The sequence below is a fragment of the Corvus cornix genome, chromosome 13 (assembly GCF_000738735.6).
Source record: "Corvus cornix cornix isolate S_Up_H32 chromosome 13, ASM73873v5, whole genome shotgun sequence".
Lineage (NCBI taxonomy): Eukaryota > Metazoa > Chordata > Aves > Passeriformes > Corvidae > Corvus > Corvus cornix.
This window is the reverse complement of record NC_046343.1, coordinates 15,877,846-15,901,053: the sequence shown is the minus strand read 5'-3', so window position 1 is coordinate 15,901,053 and position 23,208 is coordinate 15,877,846. Positions and strand designations below refer to the sequence as shown.

Below are 23,208 nucleotides of genomic sequence, written 5' to 3'. Positions count from 1 at the left end.
ATCCCCCTGTTCCCCATCCATGTGCAGGAAGCAGCAGGTGCTCCCACCAAGTGGATTTGGAAGGGGAACGCTTACAATGCTTTCAGAGCACACTTCATTCTTCAACACTGCAAACCAGGGCTTTTTAGCACATCCAGTGTTTCTGAAAACAGGACCTGAATCTAAGCACTGTGAATTATCAGCTTATTAAAGGAAGAAAAGAGCATGAAACCACACCAGTCACCTTGCCTTAGTAAAAGATACTCTGCAACAACCCCCAGTATCAAATGTTACAGAAATTTACCATGCCAAAGGAGAGGAACACACCCAGAAATCCCTCCCACAAAACCCACAAATGCAGGACAACAATGAACAATCTCAAATTATTTATTAGGAAAAGACAAAGTACTATTTCAACATTCGTACAGAACAAATGGTAATAAAACCAGGAACATAAACTGTAAAAAGTAGGCCCATGACAGAGGAGTTGGTTTATGACAAAGCAAATGAAATCCAAACTTCATTCATGCAAACAAGCAGTAAAGAATTATTTACAGTTTTTATGGGATGAATTACAGCATTGTCCATATTTGGGCCCAAATCAAATTACTCAGTGACATATTAAAGGGATCTAATCTGTACATTCAATAATGAGAATCTATAAAAAGAAAAATAATTTAAACAATTTACAAGAGCTGTATTACAGATGGCATAAAGGCATCATTTACAAGAGCTGTTTAACAGGTGACACAAAGGTATTCATGAGTAATTTATGATTAAAAATTTGTAGCACATATTTTTACATCACATCTTCAGTGTCTGAACAGTAAACAAGAAAGCAGAGACATACCATGAGTGCAATGTAATAGAATAAGGCAACTTAACCAAATGGCTCTTCGGAGAATTTCCATCCTACCAGGTTTACAACTTAACAGATCTGCCTGTCTGCTTTGCTAACTAAAACAAATACGTGAAGACAGCAACTGGTGACTACAAGGCCTGCAATATGACGAAACAGTAAACAGAAAATTAAATGCTTGTTTGTTAAAATGCCAAAACTCAAGAATGTAAAAGTGCAGGTTATCAAAAGCCCTCTATACCCTAACACAAACACATTAATTTTCATGTTCTAGGTGTTGTAATTTAATATGTCTCAAAATACTAATTCACTAGTCTTATAAACTCTTTCATAATGCACAATCTGAAACTAATGTACCTCCCTCCCAAAGCTTGTATTTACACTTTCTTAAATTGATGCCAGAAACATGAATTGTGAAATGCCAGCAATTTATAGCAAAGATTAGCAACTGACACACTACATTCCAGTTCATTTTATAGGCAACACTAATTAGCACATTTAGATTTTAAAATTATTTTAAATGGGTATTTCTGGATTTTCAAAAGCTTTCCTAAACACTTCAGTAGTGGCTGATTTACTTGGAAGTTTTAGCAGAGAACAAATGCCAATTGTGTTCTACTTGACACTATTTGTGCAAACGGCTACAGTAACAAAACAAGATGAAGGATCACGTGGAAATCCAGCCATGAAAACTCATCTGTCTCCTAATGCACCACGGGAACATTATGGGCCTTACAGAAAGTAGCACAGGAAGCCACACCTGCCAATGACTTGCCACATTAACAAACACAGTCCACACTGTCAAAAAAACCAAACCCAAAAGGGGAACTTGAAGTAAGGCCAAAAAGTATTGGCAAATGAGAAAATTTAAGTCTGTCAAAAGGACCAGGCCATAAATATTTTATTTACAATTTCTGTTCAGAATCTTTATTTTCAACAAACGATTTAGCACCAGCAGGAATATGCAAAGTAGCACTACTGTGTTCCCCAGGCAGGAGACCCTGAGGCCCAATCTTGCTCATTAGTTTAAAAGAATGATCTACTCAAGTAACTACAGAGTGAGCAGGATTTGACACTCAGTTATGGAAACTGAGACTGCCCAAACATATTCCATTAGCACATTAATAATTACAAATACATTACAGTATCTTTTGAGATTTTTCAAAAGTGTGTTTTTAAGAATCCTTAATATTAATAAGCTTTCCATGTGTGAGATAAATGAAACTAATAAAACAGGCTTATTTGCAGACTTTTGTTAACCTTAGAGAATTACTAATTTCACCAGACTTGACAAAATAATGGCAATGTACTTTGGAGTATATCAGTAAACCTTAAAAGAATGTATGCAGGAATTATTCTTCTACACTGTGAAAAAGAATTTTTTAATCTCCAATGGTCATGTCTGAGGACTAAATTCTCCCATTTTATCCACAATGATTGTGAAGCCCACCCCCTCTGACTGCCTTAATGGGAAATGAAGCAATTACTACACCCAAACAGAAACTGTGTCAGGTGTGTCCCCAGCTCTGTACTGGGACCTACAGGGCCTCCTAAACCACTTCCAACCTGACCCACAGAAGCTTGTTCACTTTTTAACCTCAGCAAAGCTCTGTTACCTATTACATGGTTTTTAAGCCTACATAATCCATAAAAAGAATGTAGATAAGAAAAGGACAAGTGACAAGGCAAAGAATTAGGCTTGTTATGTGTATAACTAGAACTGGCCAGAACAAGCTCAACAGAACCACACTGACTTTCACCTCTATTATAAACTGAACTGTTTTCTCAGGATTCCAGTGATATCCAGAACATAAACAGTGAAATATTTATATTAATATTTAAAAACAGGTTGACTGCAAATTTATTTATTAATGAAAGTTAATAACTGGATATGAAAGACACCATTTAGTCTTTACCTAGCACAGATATACTCTAGATAAAAGACCCTTTAATTAGTTCCCAATGTTAAAACCCATTGTTATTCTGAAATATTTAGAAATGAGAAGTTATTTCAACTGATCTGGAAGCAGGTGTTTCCTGAAGACCTATATAGAGTACAGACAGAGTATTACAGCCCCTAAAGGCACCTTGCATCTGTACTACCAACTCAAGTGCAAGTAAGAACGTCACAGTACCAACTGAAGGAGCAGATGATCCATTAGGAGAAGCCAGAGCTTTTGATATACAGCTGAGAGTAAGTGGGACAATGTGGTCTCTCTTCTTTCCACCCTGTAACTCTCAATTACAAGCACCTGTTGGTAGAATCACACAGGTGCTTGAGAGAGGGAAAGGTCTTCCAGAAGGCAGGTTAGACACCTGAACACACTTTGGAAATCCTGAGCAAACTAAGACAAAGGGTGTATTGGAGCAGCTTCTCTCTGAACTCCTAAATGTATAGACTTCACTAAAAAGAATGAAAAATTGTTTGTATTTAAACCTCTGCTAGGTTCAGTAAAGAACACTGAGGATGTTTTAATTCCAGCCTGTTAAATATTCAAGATGTATTGTAGGAGTTCCCCTTTCATTCAAACTGCAATTACCCAAGTAGACTTAGAAAGGTCAAAGTGGTTAGGTTTAATAGCTTGGAATAACTTCACCTAAGATTGAACTTCTCTACCCAGAAATAAACACTACTTATCTCACTATAAACTTGCATGATTTTTAGGGAGATACTGATACAATAAAACTGTGCATAATATTAGAAAAGACCAAGCTGGAGGGATAAGACCAAGAATTGCAAAAGCATTACCCCAAGATTAAGGACTATAGGGACAGGAAGCCAGAAACCTGATGATGTTTTTCTGGTATCTCTTGCTACACTGGATTAAAGGGACCATCTCCATGGCCAATAAAATGACCTTCCATTTCTCTGGTAAATAATATTGGTTAGGAAACCCCATGGATAAAGTCCCACTACCATAAAATTGGCATTATATGAAAAAATTAAAAGGCACTCACATGGCTGACTGAGCTGAAAGCAATTACACATTCAAAATGGGTCTTACATTTTACTTCGAAGAAGTATCACAGAACTTTCCTCTAGAGAAGTGGTTCCACTTGAGAAGACAACAGTAGTCCTGAGAAAACCCCAAACTTTCTCTACTGTAGTACATCACACTGAATCAATTCACCCTAAAGCTGCTTCAACCAGTTAGCTCTGAGGAAAAGAAATGGCAAGGGTAAAAGTAAAAACAGACAATCAGGAAAAAGCAACTTACTTCAGTGATTCATATAAAAGAAATTAACCTGTTTAGAAGAGAACTTAGAAGAAAAGACTTTAAGGCTTATCTTGCAACTATTTGTGGTGCCTATCATTTCTCCTGGTGGTAGAGTCAATTTTTGGAGACTCTAATAACAAGTTCTAAGCTGACAGAAAATGAGATGAATCCAAAGATGTGGCTTAAATACAGGACCTCTGGGCTTTACAGTAGGGCTTGACAACTGCTGTGGTTGCTCTTGTAATGAAGTAACAATTATGCTGATAAAACTAGCAATAGGAAGCCAATTTTTTTAGAAGCCCAAGGGAAGTAAAACAGAGGTAGGGCATACTTTTTGATTCTCACAGTAGTTTCTATACAGTACAGCTATTCAAGAATTACTCCATTTGCTTATTTTGTAATTTTGTACAGTTTACTTTAAAAAGTGTCTGTCAGCTCACATCAACTTCAATTGGTTTAATTAACTATGGGTATTAGGTAATCATCTTCTATATGTGCTTTTGGTTAAATATACAAGTAGCTTTTAACTACTGCTTCAAGAGGACTCTCAGTATCACAAGTGAAGTGAAGTAGCAATAGACATGGTCAAAAGGAACTCTTTCTAATGGAGCTGTAGTACATGTCCTAAAGCACCCTTTGCAAGTAAAATATGCAGTTAGTTTGCAAATTTTCAGCAGGCTGCCAGAACACTCAGAAAATTAAGTTTTTACACAGTTCTATAACCAAATAAGGGTTACTTCTGACAGACAATCATAACTCAAAAGGAACAGTTTACAGCATTTATAAAGACATTCTATAAAAACTTATTTTCTGAAGTGCTCTGATTTAGCATTAGATCAGCTAAACTGTGAGTGTAATTTTTAGTTGTTTATGTCTATAGTGAAACATCAAAGCAAGCACGATGGAAATGTACCATGTACCAGGAAAAGCAACAATAAATGGAACTGCATTTGTGATTAGCATTGCACTTAATGAGTTGCCTACTCTAAGGTACTGTACTCTTAAAGGACCACAGAAAATTTTAAAAGCAAAAACCTATGATGCTAGGGCTCTGAATTTTGAGAAAGAGAAGAATGAAAACAGCACAAGGGTTTCTAACACAAGGAGGGTGTATCTGTAAATACATCACAGCCATGCTGTGGAATACTCAAGCAATTAGTTTTAAAAACCTTAAACCCCAAGATATGAGTGTGTCTGAGTCTGGTTGCTCCTCATGCACTTACAGGAAATAAATTTAACATGAGAATATCATAAAATTGGGTAGCTCTTTAGTCCACAAAAACTTATACAGCTAATGACTGTATAATAATCCTGTAAGTTTAAGATCTCATGCCCTGGCTTCAGGACTAAACTTATTGTAATAATTGCAACTGTCAATTTTAAAAGTTTACAGAAAACCCCAAAAATCAGTTCCAGAGTATGGACTTTATCCCAAGGCCACAATTTGATGAATGGTTCCATACTGCAAGTGCATTAAATATTGGTCCATTTGCTGCTGCAATACAAACTCTGATGCAGTCCTCAACTTCCAAAAACAAACTTCCAAATCCAAAAGTAAGCTAGCAACCTTACAACTTCAACACCTACTTGAATTCTGATTAACTCTTAAAAAATTACAGGGAAATCACAATTTCAAATCAGCAGGACGAGGCAAAAATTTTTCAAACCTCCACAGAAATAAGCCAAAGCATCAGAATTATGAGGTCCCATAATTAGTCTATTTTATAAGGATTTCTTCAATTCTCTCAGGCTTTATGGTACCTTTACAAACGATAATTCATGATGGCAGAACTTATGGGAAAAACAAACAAACAAACAAATCCAGAAGGCATTTTGGAAGTCATGTCCTCAAAAAATAAAAAAATTAAAAAATCTTCCCCCCAAAATCTGCCTTCGTTACTAAACTCTTTTCCAAATCCAAAGACAGAGGAATCTTTCCAAAATACCAGCTGAATCTTCAAATAAATTAAGGTGAGGTGAGTATCTTCATGAAACCTTCAAAATATCAACTCCTTAATCTGCTGCTTTGGCTGATTCTTTGTGTTTCTGTTCTTCCCACTGGCAATTAAAGCATTAATATTATTTCCATTACACATAAAAATAAAACAATTACTACGTTTACTGTGGGAAGCAATTGTCTACAGTTTCCTCATCTTGTCAACAGTACCTTGCTGTCTTTTGTTTTCTGTAAGTACACATAAAACTTGTGCTCACAGTAACAGTGTAACTAATGAAAATAATTTTTCAGTCATCAATTATATACAAAACTGATGGGCCTAAAGCCTTGGGAATAAACTTGCAATATTTGCATCCTGAGCACTTAAGGGTTTGGCATTCCTTTTTCTGGAATTTCTGGAAAGTTGTTTTCAGAGGATGTATTGCATATTAGAAGTTCACTACTGGCTACAACATACCAAAGAACATAAATAATAGCCACAAACAGTTCACTTGCCAATGCCCAACAGAGTGAAACTCCCTTCCTTACAACAGCAATACTCAGTAGCTTAATCACATCTTAGAAAGAATTACAGAAAATCAGCTATTTTCTTCTCCCCTCCCCAGATTTAATTCCCATCGACATAAACAAGTGTCATTCAGGTGGAAAATAGTTCAGTGTAGTGACATCTGGTATCTCAACTGAAATTTGGTAGCCCAAGCAGAGCACCAACAGCTCCAAAGTATCCCTGTTAAAAGAAGAAAAAAAAAACCAAGTTCAAGTAGGGTATTAAATTCTGCACTAATCACATTTTAGTGACAACAATCATCTGATGGACCAATGCTACAGAAAGAACACTATACACTTGAAATATGTAATATTTCATAGTAATTATTTAAGGCTTTGTGAAACAAACATTTATCCTTCTTATCTAGCATAACTTTAGGAGATTTCCTACCAAGCCTCACCATACACTGCAGGACTTCTAAGACAGGTATCAGTGACTCCTAAAGCATGGAAACCAGGTTTGGTTTCTTCTTCCTAGAGAAGCTGCACATTTTGCTTGCTAAAAAAACTTCAATACCCATAGCAACATTATTCCTAATGTACAAGTGAAAAATTTCTTGAACTATCCACACATCAATTTTTTGGACTGTCTACCTACCTGCATACAAAGAACCACGTTCTCCTGTTGAATTACTTTTCCCCTGTGGAGTGAAATGCTCCCTCTCCCTATAACTAAGAAATATTCAAGTGTTTGGAACACACTCTTGAGCAAATGTAAGAGTTTAAAATTTACCCCAAAAAAATCTGAAGAGAGTAGAGCTAACAAGGAACTGTTACTGTGGACATCAGAACAGATTGTCAGTCTTGGGATAAGCAATAAAGGAAAAAAGTTGTGAGAATCAACTGAAGGGAATAGATGTAATGCTGTAATATTTGCAGATCAAGAAACTGAGGACAAAAAATCCTAACCCACTGCCAAGAAGCTACAAGTCAGCAACTGTTGCACCTGTAATTAACACTCATTGCGCCTGTATTTTAACCAAAACAAGTCAGAGCTCTCAGAATTACACACTGATCTGGACGGCAGAAGCTGCACAAAAGCAAGTTATTCTCAAAGCATAAAATCACTACAACAGCACTGAGGGGTCTGTGGTGGAATGAAAACAGGCCTTGTCAAAGCAGTCTCAACTTTCAAGACATTGCTCAAGCTCAGCTGAGAACAATGGAAGTGTTTCAAAGGCCCAAGCTTTACATTTCTGCACTCTTTAAACACAATACTTACTGTTGTTTCCACCCAAACCCAAGAAAGACTGGTGACCCTTAGCACAGAGTTTAACATTTTCTTGTCCCTCTCCAAAGATCCACAGCATGAACTGAGATACCCCAAAGTCACTGAAGTACTTCCCTGGCAGAAAACTGTTCCCAGAGAACCAATTCAGCAAGACAAACCTCCTCTTATTTCTAATATTTACTGAGCACTTGGTGCCTCAGGATATCACATATGAGAGCTACTCAATACAGGCATTTCTGATTTATGGTGAAACAATACACACAGATAACTGAGCCACAGCATACCTCATGTTCTAGGAACAAGGCCTTCAGCTGGCCTTTTGACCAGTAATCCAGTGCATATGCAAGAAGCTTCATTGACAAAGTATTCACACGCAAGAAATTGCCAACAAACACAACCCTGTTTATTTTCTAAAGAAAAAAAAAGAAAGAAAAACAGCAAAGGATTAAGTCTTTTCACTGTTTAACACAGCTTTGAAAAATTAAGCTATGAAAGAGGAGACTGTCCTGAGCAAGGAAAAAACCACACAAACAAACAACCCACAATTAAAACATGGTTCCAAAATTTAAAACACAGCATACTTGGGGAAAAGGAAAAACAGTGCAATCCTTGAGAATTAAAGGACTTAATTTACAGACAAGCAGCATTTGTCTTTCAAATTAAGTGAGCATTTTCAGCAATTACACCAAAGAAAGAGCCCAGCTAAAAGTGAAATTAAATGTAATATACTTCTGTTTGGTAGAGAAGACTCAATGCCTTCATAGCCCTGTACAATGCTGCTTGATCCATTTGCAACAAGGCAGCACTGTAAAGAAGCCGAAGACAGTAAGACATGACAGATGCTCCTTTCATCTTCAGACCTCAATATACCTCAGCCTGACATTAGACTAAGAGCTGAATACTACAAGTGAGCTGTGAATTTTAATCAAGTCAAATGTAAAAAAGTGAAGATCATTTAATATTCCCCATTAACTGAAGTAAATCCAACATTAGGCAAAAACATTAAACACTGGTTAAACAACACGAGAGGAAGAACCAAAGAAAATGTAATTGTGTTAGTCCTTAGCACAGTGCTTAAGTAAGCACTTAATTACATTAAATCAATGATCATATCCGAGTCATTACAAAAACTAATATGACAATTCAACCTGTAGTCAAATGTCCAATATGCAACTGGTTTTTAACCATCTTGATTAGTTCCCAGTGAGGACAAAATTATGCTTTGTTAAGGCACAAAAACATAATTCTGTGCTACTGCAGGAAGTCAAAATAATTACATTCATTTTATCTTTATACATCAGTTCAATGTACTAGTTTGTGTATCCCTATTAACTGTTTCTTATGATCTGTAGTTATGTGACTCATTATGTGACATAGCTGGAATTAGACCAAAAACCTCTTGGAATAAAGCTAGTTTGTGCAGTTTACAAGTTCTGATTTGTTGTCATTTACTCCCATCCTTAAACACAAATTGCATACATTTGCCTAAGACATGTAGTATGTACTTTCAACTTCATCCTCATTTTAACTCTTCTGGTATTAAGCTTTGCTATAAAGCAAAAAGCTAAAATTAACTTAACACTCACAAAATTACCTTTCTTCTCCAAGACAGACATGACAGAACAACTGAGAATGAAACTGAGGGAGAAATTGCAATATTAAAACTAGAAAATATAATTAATCTGGCTCCTAAGCGAAAGGAGGGTTACTGCAGCTAACAGAGCTGTTGGTACTTCTGAGACAGTCACATCCCAAGATCTTAAGCAGAGCTCTAAATACAGTTACTCACAGTCTTCTCCAAGAAAGCTGTTACTAAACCTCATTTTATCCCAAGTTTGTTGATAATGAAGGAAGAAATCCCTGCTGCTCTGACACTCATGTCTTCTATGCCTAAATTCAGTATTCTTCCACAGCTTCATGGCTGTCCACACTAATACTGAAACTGAACACATACTGGCTCTTTTTTAAACTTTGAGAAATAGAAGATGGCAGGAAACCCTCTCTGTATCAACCAGCCAGATGAGAGGTGTCAAAGCAATTTTTAAGTTTCAAGAACTAGAAAAAATTAAAAATAATGCTTAACTAGAAACAAGGCTTTCAACAGGCTTTGATCAGAGAATAGCTTCAGCTTGGAGAAGCTGCTGGAGGCCATCCTGCTCAAAGCAGGACTTTCAGCAACTTAATATTGCAGTTGCTCAAGTCACGTATTTTGAAACTTCCAAAGACAGAGTCCACAGTTTGTCTCTGAGTCCATGTTTGAGGGCTGGGTGCATTCCCTAGCTGACCTTGCCTTGGCAGGGGAGTTGGACCAGATGATCTCCAGGACTCCTTTGCAGCTCTAACTGTTCTGTGGTTAAAGTCCTAGGAATTGCTTCAGAATATATTGATGCCCTCTGGAGAAGTGGGACAAGAATATCTTTGCCAATGGGGAGGGTACCTGATGAGGAACTTTGTTACGGAATAGAGCCCAAAGCCCGCAGGTAAGTGAGGGAGCAGGGGAGCACAGGATGTTGTGATGAAGGACTTGAAGTCCCCTTGCTAAAACAGGGTGACCGTAGGCACAACTCAAAGCTACTACATGAATTTCATTTCATCTGAGAATGTATTAAAAGATTTAAAGTATACACCATTTTAGCAGTCATTTCATGGGAAGACAAATAACAGAGCTGTAGCTAAATCATTTCCTTGTCAGAAGTTTTTACCTCATTTACTGCGCACATCCGCGCAATAGACCCAATATTATTGGTGATGGTGACCAATATGGCTCTTGCAAGATCTTCTTTACTGACAGACTCCCTCTTCTCTTTGTAGATCATATTCCCAAAACTAGAACAGGAGAAATGGCCATTAGTTACAAAGTGATTCATGTGCATTTGAAGTAATTTCAGAACGGATGTTTTTATGTTGTACAGAACCTATGTCTCATGTTTGTTCTTTGAGGAACTCCCTTTCTAAGTCTGTATTAAATACAGCAATTTGACACTACATCTGTATTTATTCCTTCACAGGAAATAGTCAATTTTGTTACAGTAACAGCCCCCCAATAAAATACTTTTGTTCAGATTGGACTTCCATGAAGAACCACCTACAGTAAAATGGTCTTATTCTTCAGACAAGACTACTCTGCAGATCTAGTCACTGTGAATTAAGTCACTGCCTAACTCTGACTGGTGAATCCTCCTCTTCTCATGCTTGCTTCCTCACAAGTATCTATCCATTCTTCTATTCTCAAAGTAGAAGAAAGTAGAAGAAAACCAGAGATGAATTGAAAGGTTTTATGAACCTTCTGAAACAAAATAACACAGCTGACAGAATGCAATTTAGGTTGCACAAATGAAGAGTTCTGGATCAGAAGGGCACTTCCCATACTATGCACAGCACAAAAGAGAAGACAAGAATCCATAGCTAAGTGTGATATTTTACCATCAAGGACTCTGTGCCAGATATAAATCAGTCTGGAGAGCAAGAACCTTGATTATTCTAAAACTCAAAAAGCCATTAAAGCTCTCAAGGATCCTAAAAAGTAAATGAGAACAGAAAGTACCAACTTAAAGCAAGTTAAAACATACTGACTAAAGTGTAAAGTTCACACATATTAAAACCTCTCAGCACATGGGCTCTTCAAGAGGCTTGGACTTAGGTGGCTGGAGAGGGAGAACAATTAAGTTGCCATGAATTATGACTCTCTATTGAATAAAAGCAAAGATTTAATGAACACTCCTATGTACATATTAGTTTTGCTTGCAGAGTTTATTTTTCTTATCTTTCGTAAGAGTAGTGAAGCTGCAGCATCATCAATAATATTCCCCAATGGAAATAATATGTGCAGCTGTGACAAAAGTCCTCTGTCATTGACAATGACATTCATTCTCACGGTGCAAACTGTTTGTGTTCAACAGCCCTCATCAACGAGAAAAGTAGTTAAACATTACACCAGACGTCTGTAGTAACAACCATCTTTCCAAAACAATTAGGAATTGCTCCACTGTAAGAGCAACACAAAAGCCATCTCCTACTCACCTTCCCTCTACACAATGGCTCTACTAAAATATCCTAGGAAATCAAAAAGAAATTGGGACTTTTTTCCCCTCTCTTGTACTGGTTTTGACTGGGACAAAGTTCATTTTCTTCCTAGTAGCTGTATGCTGGTTTTAGCTGGGATAGTTAAATTCTCTTCATTGCAGCCACTACGGGGCTGTGTTTTGGATTTGTGCTGGAAACTGTTGATAACACAGGGATGTTTTTATTATTGCTGAGCAGGGCTTGCACACAGTCAAGGCCTTTTCTGCTCCTCACCCCACCCCAGCAGCAGGCAAAATGGAGCTGCACAAGGAGTTGGGAGGGGACCATCCTGCTCTGTTCCATTTCTGTCCTGTTAAACACTCTTTATCTCAACCCACCAATTTTATTTTTTCCTCCCAGTTCTCTCCCCCATCTCGCTGGAGGGAGTGACTGAGAGGCTGTGTGGTGTTTAGCTGCCTGCTGGGTTACACCACACCACCTCTGCACTGTGTTCCTGCTGCTCCTGCGATCACCTTGCGATCACCTCTGACTCACACAAAGCTGTGCATGAAATACCACAGGAGGTTTCTTCAATCTCTACCTAGCAGGCACCTGCACGTGGCTTTAAACCTCCAGGAAAGCTGAGGATACATACTTTTAGGATAAAAATGTAACTTGACTACAATAAAACCTTGCATAAAAGCAGTTCTCTCTGTATGAAGTGTTTAAGTCTTGTTTTTGAAGCTCCATACCCACAAAGAACCCACAAAGAGCCTCCCGCTTACCTGGATGCTACAGCCCATCCTGGTAAGCCAAATCTTTCATAGTCTCCTCCATAAATATCCCGAACCAGCTTGTCAGCATGTGTGCTGTCTCCTTTGGATGCCATTTCCAGAGCTTCTTCAAAACTTTCACAGCCCGTCAACAAACTGCATAACCCAAGAAAGGTCCCTCCACCTAGACTAAGGACAGAGAAAACCAGTTGCTTTTAAACAGCATTTCCTCACATAAAAGATCCATATGTCATTGCCTCATAGAGTAACAACGCCAACGTAGGTTTTTAAATTACCTTGTTCCAGTTACTCTTTTATAGTTGTCTTTGGAATGGACTGATAAAATACTGACTCCTGAACCAATGTTAACAACCAGCAATGGGTATGGATCATCCAGGTTAAAAGGCATCTTTTGGCATCTCTCGGGATCTGAGGCATTTTCAAAATAGTAGCACTCTGCCTGGCCATTGAAGCTGACAGAGTCTATGTACAATAAGCCTTTGACAAGGCAGTCAAGCTCATCCAGTTTGTGCAGCTGGAGGTTTCCAATCTGTGTTAAGAAAGAAAAAAAAGACTGTGGCAACATGCTCTAACATTGCACAAATGTGCTACAAATTTATGACTATTATTTGTACTGCCCAACTTTAAGAAGTTATCTCACATGACTAATGCAGGAATTTCAATGCCACTAAAAAGCCAACAAAGAATTCAGAGCTAAATTCTGAATACACAAACTAGCAAATTAATCTGAGTGTAAATCCAGATCCGACCTGAATCAAGAAGAGAGAAGCAGTGTAAGTATCTGCTTTGCTAAGCTCAAAGATAACTTCTGAGATACTAAGACATTACTCCATTGAAAAATTAACAACATTTTTCATCAATTTAGATCAATAAAAAGGTCATAGAATACCCTAGAGGCCCCGCTGAGTGTCATCTTGGTGGAACTCACATCTGCACATCTTTTCAAGGTTTGTGGGGTTCCTCCCACATCTTACAAGTCGAAACAGTAATTTCTAAGATATCAGCACATAAAAAGCTCAATTTCATTGTACTAACTATCCTTGCAACTTTATTAACACTCCAAGGATCATAGGAAAACCACAGGTCAGCGATTCTGTGGGGCTTAAGGCTCACTACAGTTCTTCCATAGTTCTGCACGTGATATTTAAACCGCCGTTCTCTCATAAAGCAGAAGGAGAATTAACTAACAGGTGCTGTGGATTCCAGGAAGGCTGTAACTTCCCACCATGCTTAATACAACTCATAATGAAAAGTATTAGAGCTTCCCACAGTTTTTCAAAATACAGATTATTTTAACCCATCACCAGCAATGCTTTCAGCATCAGCTGCAGGCAGAGGCAAGCCAGGCTACCTACTGTGCGAAAGTCTTCCTCGAACTTGTACGCGCCACCGCCGGTGGCACAGAGCACCGTGTGTAGTGTTGAGAAGTTTTTATTTCTTCCCATTTGGATAAAGGTAGGCAAATCATGAGTTGGGAACCGAATAAAGTGCAAGTTTCCTCTTCGAGCAAAAATCGTTAAGTCTTTCAGCTCCAGGTGGACATCCCGAATGCCAGTGGATCCGTAGGCTACATTGGAAGTCAGGTATTTGCGGATGCTCTTCAGGCTTTCAACTTCCTCCTGCTCCTCCTCTGCAGTGATGTCAATAGGTTCAAAATAGGCAAGTTTGACCAACGTTCCCCCAATGTCCATGCCAAACCATGGGAAAGCTGTGAAGATACAACAATTAGCCATTAGGTCTGTTGAAGAGCAAAAGCCATACATGGAGCTTAAGACTGAACCAGGGCTGTACTTTTCAACATGACAGACATTAGCAACAAACCTGACAGGAGAAAAGAATAAGCACTCATTTCAGTTACATGACCTTAAATATCTCTTGTCACAGGTAAAAATGGAAAAATGAGCAACTCTACACATTTAAATGCTATAACATGCTTAGAAAGCTGAACTAAAAATTCTCCAAGCTGTATCATATCTTTCAGACCCACTCATAAACAAAATTCAACCACTTTTTTTTTATTGAGAACAAAGGATTAAAATAACCTTTGCATCTAAAATAACAGCTCTGACGTAGTTCAGCACAAAGACTGCAGCACACACTTGAAGAAAGCAGGTTACACATTACAGCTGACAACAGGGGCAGGACAGGTACTCCTCCTCTAACAGTCCCTCACATAACATGGCTGTTGAGAGGAAAGCTTTAATTTATTTGCATGCACTTTAAAAATTGACACAGCTAAGATGTCCAATTTCTATCCCTTGAAGTTAAAGGGATAACAAAATGTCCTATTAAGAAGTGCACACAAAAGAGAAAATTAATATTACTGAATTTAGGTTCAGGTTTTTGGGGTTTTTTTTCCCTTTTTTTTGGTACCTTGGCTAGGAAAGGAGAATTTCTGTACTACAAAATAACAACACTAAAGCACAAGTGCTTTGCTTTGTCCCTTACGTGGGATGACTGCAGTTCCTAAAGGGGATTTTATGGTCCATGACATGCAGGACCATAATCTGAATATGCCTCTATCAATAAATATTCCTAACTATGTGGAGTTAAACAGATACTCAGCGCCCTACTGCAAAGACAACATCTTCAACTGAGAGCTATCCCACTGTCAGTTCCCAGAAACAGTATTTAAAACTTAAAAATTAAGTTTAAGAAAGATCTTCGATATCCAGATGGGAAGCTCACGTGTTTATTTCCTAATTGACACTATAACTTGCTTGGTTTTGCTTCCTCTTTTTCTTTTCTTTTTTAGCATTCCAATTTATTTCTTCAGATGTAATTCGTATCTTACAGAAGCATGAAATTCAGGAACAAAACCACAAATATGTTAATATGCTTCTCACGAGCAAGATGCAATTACACTGTATTTACATTACCAGTGGGATCTATCCTTGAGAAGAATGACCTACCAAAATATTTTAATGTATTTAGGCAAGGCTGGCTCTGTGTCAGTTCATTTATGAATGCTAAAGTTAAGAAGAAAAGAAACTTCAATGATGCCTCAACTTTCAGAAATGGGTGTCAATAGAATATTGTCAGATATTAACAAAAAAATTTAGTTGGTTATCTCACTGATCTTGAAAAACTAAATTTAAATACAAAGGTAAATTCTGTGACATAATCTAGCTTGAAGTGGAAATGAAGGCGTTCTATAAACCTGGTATCTTTTCCATAAAGCTGAGGGCTAAGCATAAAGACACAAATGAATTGACTTTGCTGCTGCATGCCTGACTTCTTCACCCTGAGACTATGGACATAAGAAAATTTGTCATCTTACTGTCTGACCACAATTAGCTGAGGATTTATTAAGTGACCTCACCAAGTTTCAACATCTTGCCATGAATGATGTCACGAGAACAAAACTGAAGAAGGGAAGTTGATTCACCCAGCAGACCAGACCATGTCTGTAGGAGTCAATCCAACCCATGCAGAATTCACCTAGGGCACAGCAACCCAAGTACTACCCGGATTCTTCCTGTTCAGTAGACCTAGTAAGTAACTACAATCTCGTCCTCCAAAAGAGGAAAGAAGGGGAAACAGCTGAAAGTTCATGTGATGAGTTTAAGGATGATGTGGTGCATGTCATGCCTCTTTGTCAGAAGATCCACTGCATCCCATGTTAAATGATCCAAAAAGCTTTTGCAAATACAGCATTAGTCACGTCTCTGTAAGTCTTAAGGTTTATGGATCTTGTATACCAAGTAAAAAACAAGAACAGTTGAACTGTAAGTTTATTCCATAATTTAAATGAGAACACATTTTATGGTAAAAAATGGGATCACGCTGTAAAAGATCAGTTTTCTGGGTTGACTGAGTGATCCTAACAGCCATTTACAGATTTTGAAACTGAAGAAATAAGCCAGTTTTCACCTTTGTGACAAATCCCAGGAAGTTTTATATTTTTCTATTGAAAATTTGTCAAGATTTGGCTGGCAAGTACATTGCTCAAGTTTCATTTGCAAGGTGGAGGAGTTTTGACAAGCAACTGGGCCCACGTATGGTTAACCTAGTCCTTATACCAGCAAGAAGGTGTTACACAAGGATTCTTGCGGATGCAAGCCACTCCTGATTGATTTATATTGATTTTGTTACAGGTACAGCCAGGAAAATGAAAGCCATTTTGTTTTCCAAACACAGAAGGGGACCCACATACACACGTGGATGGTATATGGTAAAGGCACAATCAGTTGGCATTGATAGAAATACATTCAAATTCAGTAGAATCAGTGTAACTGTTCATGGACACAACATGGAAACCTCATAAACCCTCCTCTTACTGCTGCAGGTTTACTTAGGGTAGATCCTGGCTCAGGAGCCATCCTATCTGGATGCAGGGATACATCAATGACTCTATAAAAGGTATTTTTATACTTGTATTTGTGGGTCATGCTTCTCTGAGAGATTTAGGAGAATGCCAGCAGCACAACCTTTTGAAAAAATATCCCCAGACACCAGCTTGATCCTTTCAGCAGTCACAGTTACAGAAACGTATCTGGATGAGACCAATACCAATTACACAACCTTCTTTTCAAGCTTATAGGTCTGCAGATACTAGGTTTGAAGACTTGCACAACTGTAACCATCATTCCACAGCTTCATAAGGAGTCAAGTCCCCTGCACTAAAACGGGACTTTTTTTCCACAGCTCTATGGGGATTAGATCATTAAAAGATTTTTTTCAGCTTTTCCTCTTTATTGTTATTCCCAGGAAGAGCCCACAAAAAGCAATGCACAGCTCAGAAATATTCCTTGCTGAGAATGTAACTCCTATTCACAGAAGAAATCCAGGGCTCAACTATTCAAAGTTCAGCTCCTCTCTGCAGTGGTCAGCAACAATTTGAAAAAAGGAAAAGTAAGAATTCCAGCTTTTTACTTAACAAGCCCAACTGCCTTGTGCAAACTACATAAAACTCTTTCAAAAACACACATTCTGCTTTTAGGAAGTCAGGCCAGGCTCTATTTAAGAATACACAAAATACAGATCCTTACTATCCAAGAAGAGACAGATACGTGAAGTAGAATACTAACTGGGAAGTCAAAACCCATATGGTGTTTAATGTGATACTTCACACCAAATTTAACTGTCTCCAGGACAGCAAGAAGAGTACCAAAATGTACAACCTCCTTAATTACAAACCCAGATTTTCTTTCACTCCCCAGCTCTGCCAGGAGCCACTGTGGTCCCTACCTAGACACAGCAGCCAGGAACCCTTGCAATAAAGCAACAGATTGCTCTGTACATGCTGTGAAGACAGCTTTGAGGGGCAACCTGCTCAGAATTCAAAAAACCATGATCATTAAAAGGACTCCCTAGAACTGCTTCCTGCAATTAGAAAAGCACTTCCCGCAAGGGAAGAGTGCTGTGGTCACACAATGATGTAGCAGTTCTGTTGAGTAAGAAAACCCATGCTGGTGGCTGTTGCATGTTATTTAAACCCTAATAATCTTTAGAGATACACAGGGAAGCCTCATTCTCTTGTGTCTGCACTTCTCAAGTTCACGCTGTGCAGAGTCACTGGCAGCAATCTTAAGGTTACTTATATCTTATCATATAAGGTCATTATATGCCAAAAGATATTAATTACGGTACATGTCTTTTTAGTGGCAACGCAAGCACAAAGGTTGAAGTGTCTTCCTTTTCCACGTGTTCTGCAGGGGACCCTTCGAAGCTTTCCACCCAGACCACATACTTGCATTTTGATTTTGTACACCCATTCTGGATCCAAAGCTGCAGGAAGTACACACTCAAAGACTTAACTACTCCCCCCTTATTCAGTCAAGCCTAAGATTCCTCTGTTACATGTTCTGTTTGTATTTAGCTTTTAAAAACTGAGAAACAGATGCCTGTCAACCTCTTTCCTATGAATGTAATGACATATTTGAAACACAAACACCTTTGAAATACTTCCCTCTCCCTGTAAGATAAAGTAACACTCTGGGTCAGCCCTGTATAAACTAACACGAACCAACCTTCAAAGAAGAGTAGCTAACTCCTAACTCAAGCTGGGAGCTTGGCACCATGGGGAAAAAAAAATAAATTCACAACTGTCAGAGACAGCAAAAAACAGCCTAAGACATTTTGTGTCATCTCTGTAAGAAAGCTTATGCATTATTAAGACATAAGACTGTTGCACTCCAAGTACAAACATGGCTTGGGAAACGACTGTCGAAGGGTGCTAAAGCTCGTGATTCTATACAGCCTTAAAACACAAGAAAGGAAAATGATCATGAAAGCCACAAAAATTTAAGCTTACTTCTGCCAGCACTGCAACAGTTCTTTGTGAAAGTACGCAGTATCATCAGTTCTGATGCCCAAAACTTACCTATTTCAGCTCGCTATGTAGCCTTTGATCACAAAACTAACCTTGATCCCATTCTTATCTGAATACTGACAAGGCAAACGACTATTTAAAGGTTCTACTGAACTATTACACAGTGTTTATAAACACATAAACTAAATGCCTCTTGCACTTTCTCCAAATTAATTTTCTTCTCTGCAAGTGCACCCATTCTTTACTTCCAGCATTTCCCTAAAACATCAGCATCAGCATCAAACATCAGCAAAGTAAAACCTGAGGGCAAACTCTTAACAGCTAAATCGGCTGGGGGACTAAGGCAGCTAATGTGAGGAATGGGACAAGTTAAGAGAAAACACACCAAAGCTTGCTGAACTGCTAAATTAAATGGGATTAACCTGAGGGCTGGGCAGCAGAATGCCTTTGCTATGCCCATGAACACCAATCTACACAGCCTAGGAGCCTCTACAGAGCAAAAGTGCACTTAAGTGTCCTTAGTCCTTGAAACACTGGAGACTTTCTCTCCTTAACAAGTTGTGTAACAGGTTTTTGATTCAAATATCCCAAGTCCAGCTCAAAATACATTTGGGCTGGACAGAATTAACATGCAAATTAAATGTATCTGACACGCCCTGGCACATCCTCCCATTTTCCTTGTGGGAAAACTCCATCATGCTCTGCAAACTCCCACTCAGCCACCTCTTATCACGCTCCAGAACAGCCCTGTTCACAGTGGGAGGACAGGTGGTAATGGGCAATTACCATAACTGCTCTTCATGGGCTTTATCACTTCTACAAGTGCGTACCATGTAAAGCTTAATACAAGACAAAATATCGCTGCTTTCAGCTTCTCCCTCCTTGCTCATTCTGGTAATTTTGTTGACATTTCAGCAGCAGTCTCTTTGGGGATAGGTGTTATTACAGTGAGATACAGAATGCAGAGGCGCAACTTAACACGTAAGAGATGCACTGTGTATAACACTTTTAGTATACACTGTTCCTGGCAGTATTAATCCATTATTAGAAATATATTTTTCAACTGCAATCAAGTGAGAGCCTTGAACATCTGCTATGGGCTAATAATCAGCTTTCAAGGACTAATAAGAAAATGCTAGGATACCAAAAATCTACGCAGCAAATTCCATGGAAAAAAAAAATCCATCTATTTATAAGGGATTCTCCATCAATCTAAATGGATTTTTAATCAATTTTACTATACTAATCCTCCATGTGACCGCAATGATTATATGCGTCCATAGAACCCCACTGGAAAAAATAAACTTGAGATTTTAATCTTTCCTTTATACTGATGCAGGATTTTGCAAATCTCTGAAATGTACATTCATGTATTAGTGTGTCTCAATTCATCTCAAGGAAAACACAGGCATTTGTTCTCAAACTATTTTCAGTTAACAATCAAAAGGAACAAACTGCAAAAAGTAACATACACAAGTATATTAAATGCTCAAAGTCTTTGCCTTTCCTTCAGCACTCTGTTGCACTCCAGAGCCAAGAGGAAGGGCTCCAACTCCTCTGGAGAGCACAGCACGCTGGCACCTCGCCTTCCCCCGCCAACACATACAGCTCTCTCTGAATGAGTTCCTGCTCTCTTCCCTTTGGGCAGATCCCACACAGCAGCAGTTCTGCAAGACTCACTGCTCTCACATTTATCATCTCAACCCACAAATAACCTTTGGAAATTTCCTTGAAAATTGCCAGCCATTCTTCCCCATGGGCATCTTCTCAGAAGAGCTATCATTCAACTGCTGCTTGGAAGGTTCCTCTGGAGGTCATCTGGTCTGACCTCTCAGTTACACCAGCAGGAGAACTGCCAGTACTAGATGAGGTCAGCTACAGCTTTGTCCAGTCAACACTTTGAGTCCTCAGAAGTTTTTCAAGAATCCTCCAAGAATGGAGACTCCACAACCTCTCCAGCTTCCACTGCTACACTAACTTAGTACAAGGTTTTCCTGGTTTGAATTGATGAGATACTCCTTTAAAATGCCTGACTCCTCTCATCACCAGCAGCTGAGATTTAAATGGATCTTTACTAGCCTCTTTTAAGACAGCCAATCTCAGAAGCTGTGTTCCATAAATTCTGCTGCATTTCTCACAGTTTTTACTCCAACAAATTAGCGACAGCATTAGTCAGGTGAAGATCTGGAAGGGAGGACCACACAAGCATGTCTAGGCAGTGTATCCACATCAGGGACTCTGAACTGGTTTGGTGTCTCCATTTTACCCTCACCTCTCTCATGCCAGTCACTGCAATCAGGCCTTCCTTCCTGATGCTAAACATCACAGATAAAAGTACAGGCAGACTAAAGCAATCTGCTCAATTCTACTTTGCAGGTTCTTAAGTAACAATTATCCATTTTTCCCCAGAATCACATTTGGCTGCATCACAGATGATTAGGTACTCACTTGGTCTAAGGAACGTACACTCAGCAATTGTGTTGAAAAGTGTCTGCAAGTGTCTTAGCCAAATAATTTGTAAACAGTCTAAAAGTGGTATTGAGCCCAACTCAGCTTTCATGTCAACATGAGCATTTAAGCCAAACTGACAGCAGTATCTGGGTACCAGAGACCCTGAACATCACTTTCCATCGTCATTACTTCTGTGGATCTGCTCCTCTTCAAACATTCAGCTGCTCTCTCAGTGTGACTAACCAGGAGCAGAAATCTGCAGATTGAGTCTAAAGTTCACTGCCTAAGAAACTCTATGCTATTATCTTTTAAAAAGTCACCAGCTCTAAAGTATGTTCAAGAGTCAAGAAGAAATAAACAACGCAGTTTGACACTATTCTTCCCCTCCTGCTTATGCAGATCCAACTGTTTCTAATTCCCATCATGAAACCAACACCGAAGTTCAAATTCAAGAACTGGAAGAGTGCAACTACAACTGTAGCATATTTGAGCAGTTAAAACTTCTTGAAAACATTTGCACTGTTATTTAGCCATGGGGCTTAAATCCACCACTGAAGAAAACAAAGCTTTGAGGTCCAGCAGAGATAGTCCTGAAATCAGCAGGTTTCTGCAGTAGGAGCAGCCATAGTCTCACATTTGAATTATCAAACCGCTATAACATTTTACAGACAGCTACTGCTGTCTTGGTAACATTTCTTAATATTATACCAGGGGAAAAGAATGCTGCCTGAACTCTACTCTTCATAAACATCATTACAAACATCAGCAATTTCCACACACTGGCACTAACAGGAGGTGATGGTTAATTGTGTGCTACAAGATGCATATTTAGGGTTTCCCCAACAGACCACAAGAAACAACGTACTTTCAAAGCCTTTACGGCTATTTCCAGAGCTATGCTAATACTTCCTGTCTTAAATATGCGCTTGGTGGCCTTCTTCTTTTTAGGCTGCTCAAAAACCAAAAAAATACATTTAAATCATTGACTTTCCATATCCATAGTTGTATGCTGTTCATTAGCCAGGCATGCCATATGAACAACACTAGGCCTAGAAATCTGGGACTAGCTATCTTTGCTATACAGTAACCCACCCAGAAAGTAAGTCTTTAAGTATGATGACAAAGATGCTAAACTCAGTGGAGCAATACCTGCATCCCTTTCAGCTAAAGCACACCTGTATGAGCTTGGCAGGTGTGTTGACTTGCACAGCTGTGCATCTGTTATGCTGAGAGCACATCACCTGCATGTAGATTAACCGTACTCAATCCAAATCTCCCTTCCCAAGAGGTAGCTGTAATCTTAAAACATTCTGTTTATATTCACCTGAGTCTGAACCGTGTTTGCGCTCTCCAAAACAAACATGGCACTCCATAATAATACATAGTAAGAAATATTATTATAGCTATGATTATTAAAGGGGAGCATTCAGCGTATTTTAATGAAAGACTTATATCCAAACATTAGTAAATATTCTAAAAAAAATTAGAACTTGATTAGCTCTTAAAAACCAAAACTGTAGCAACTGCAGCCACCTGTGCAGGTGTTCAGCACACTGGTTAAGTGCCATCTTCATCAAACACAGCACCCAACCCCAAGAAACTGATTATATCACTTTCCGACGCCAGCACTGAGGATCACCTGAACCCCAACACCTCCCTCAGAGGGACGCACAGGAGCGAGACGCGTCTCTGCGGGCATCTCCCGGATCCATGGATGGGCACCGCCCGCCGCGCAGCCCCGCGCCCCCTCCCCCGGCCCGGCCTTACACGGCTTCTTGGCATCCTTGATCTTCATGGCGCTGCGGCGGCGGCCCGGCTCGCTGCCGGCCGGGGCGGGTCTCCTGCCGCTCGCCTGATGGGGCGGGCAGCGGCGGCGGCGGCTCCGCGGGGCTGGGCC

General features: G+C 39.1%; 1 protein-coding gene across 2 annotated transcripts; it reads right to left on the bottom strand.

The window, feature by feature from the left end:
• Positions 1 to 350: 350 nt before the first annotated feature.
• Positions 351 to 23,208, bottom strand: PANK3 (pantothenate kinase 3). Of its 2 annotated transcripts, none has more exons than XM_039559365.1 (7): positions 23,079 to 23,208; positions 13,942 to 14,294; positions 12,862 to 13,115; positions 12,578 to 12,754; positions 10,493 to 10,616; positions 8,075 to 8,200; positions 351 to 6,740 (listed from the first exon to the last, which is right to left on the bottom strand). In XM_039559365.1, exons 1-7 carry the CDS (start codon positions 23,104 to 23,106, stop codon positions 6,690 to 6,692), a joined length of 1,113 nt encoding a protein of 370 aa, XP_039415299.1. In that variant the 5' UTR covers positions 23,107 to 23,208; the 3' UTR covers positions 351 to 6,689. The 2 variants fall into 2 exon arrangements, with proteins under 2 accessions (XP_039415299.1, XP_019145508.1); XM_019289963.3 differs by lacking the exon at positions 23,079 to 23,208 and adding an exon at positions 22,984 to 23,038.

Bases quoted from the DNA above. Each gene is read 5' to 3' on its own strand.
- PANK3 (XM_019289963.3), bottom strand. From the start codon at position 23,023: ATGGATCCGGGAGATGCCCGCAGAGACGCGTCTCGCTCCT. The intron at 13,116-13,941 runs GTAGGTAGCCTG...TTCTTAACACAG, and splicing joins TCGAGGAAGACTTTCGCACA to ATTGGAAACCTCCAGCTGCA. The intron at 10,617-12,577 runs GTAAGCGGGAGG...CTCCTGTTCTAG, and splicing joins GGATGGGCTGTAGCATCCAG to TTTTGGGAATATGATCTACA.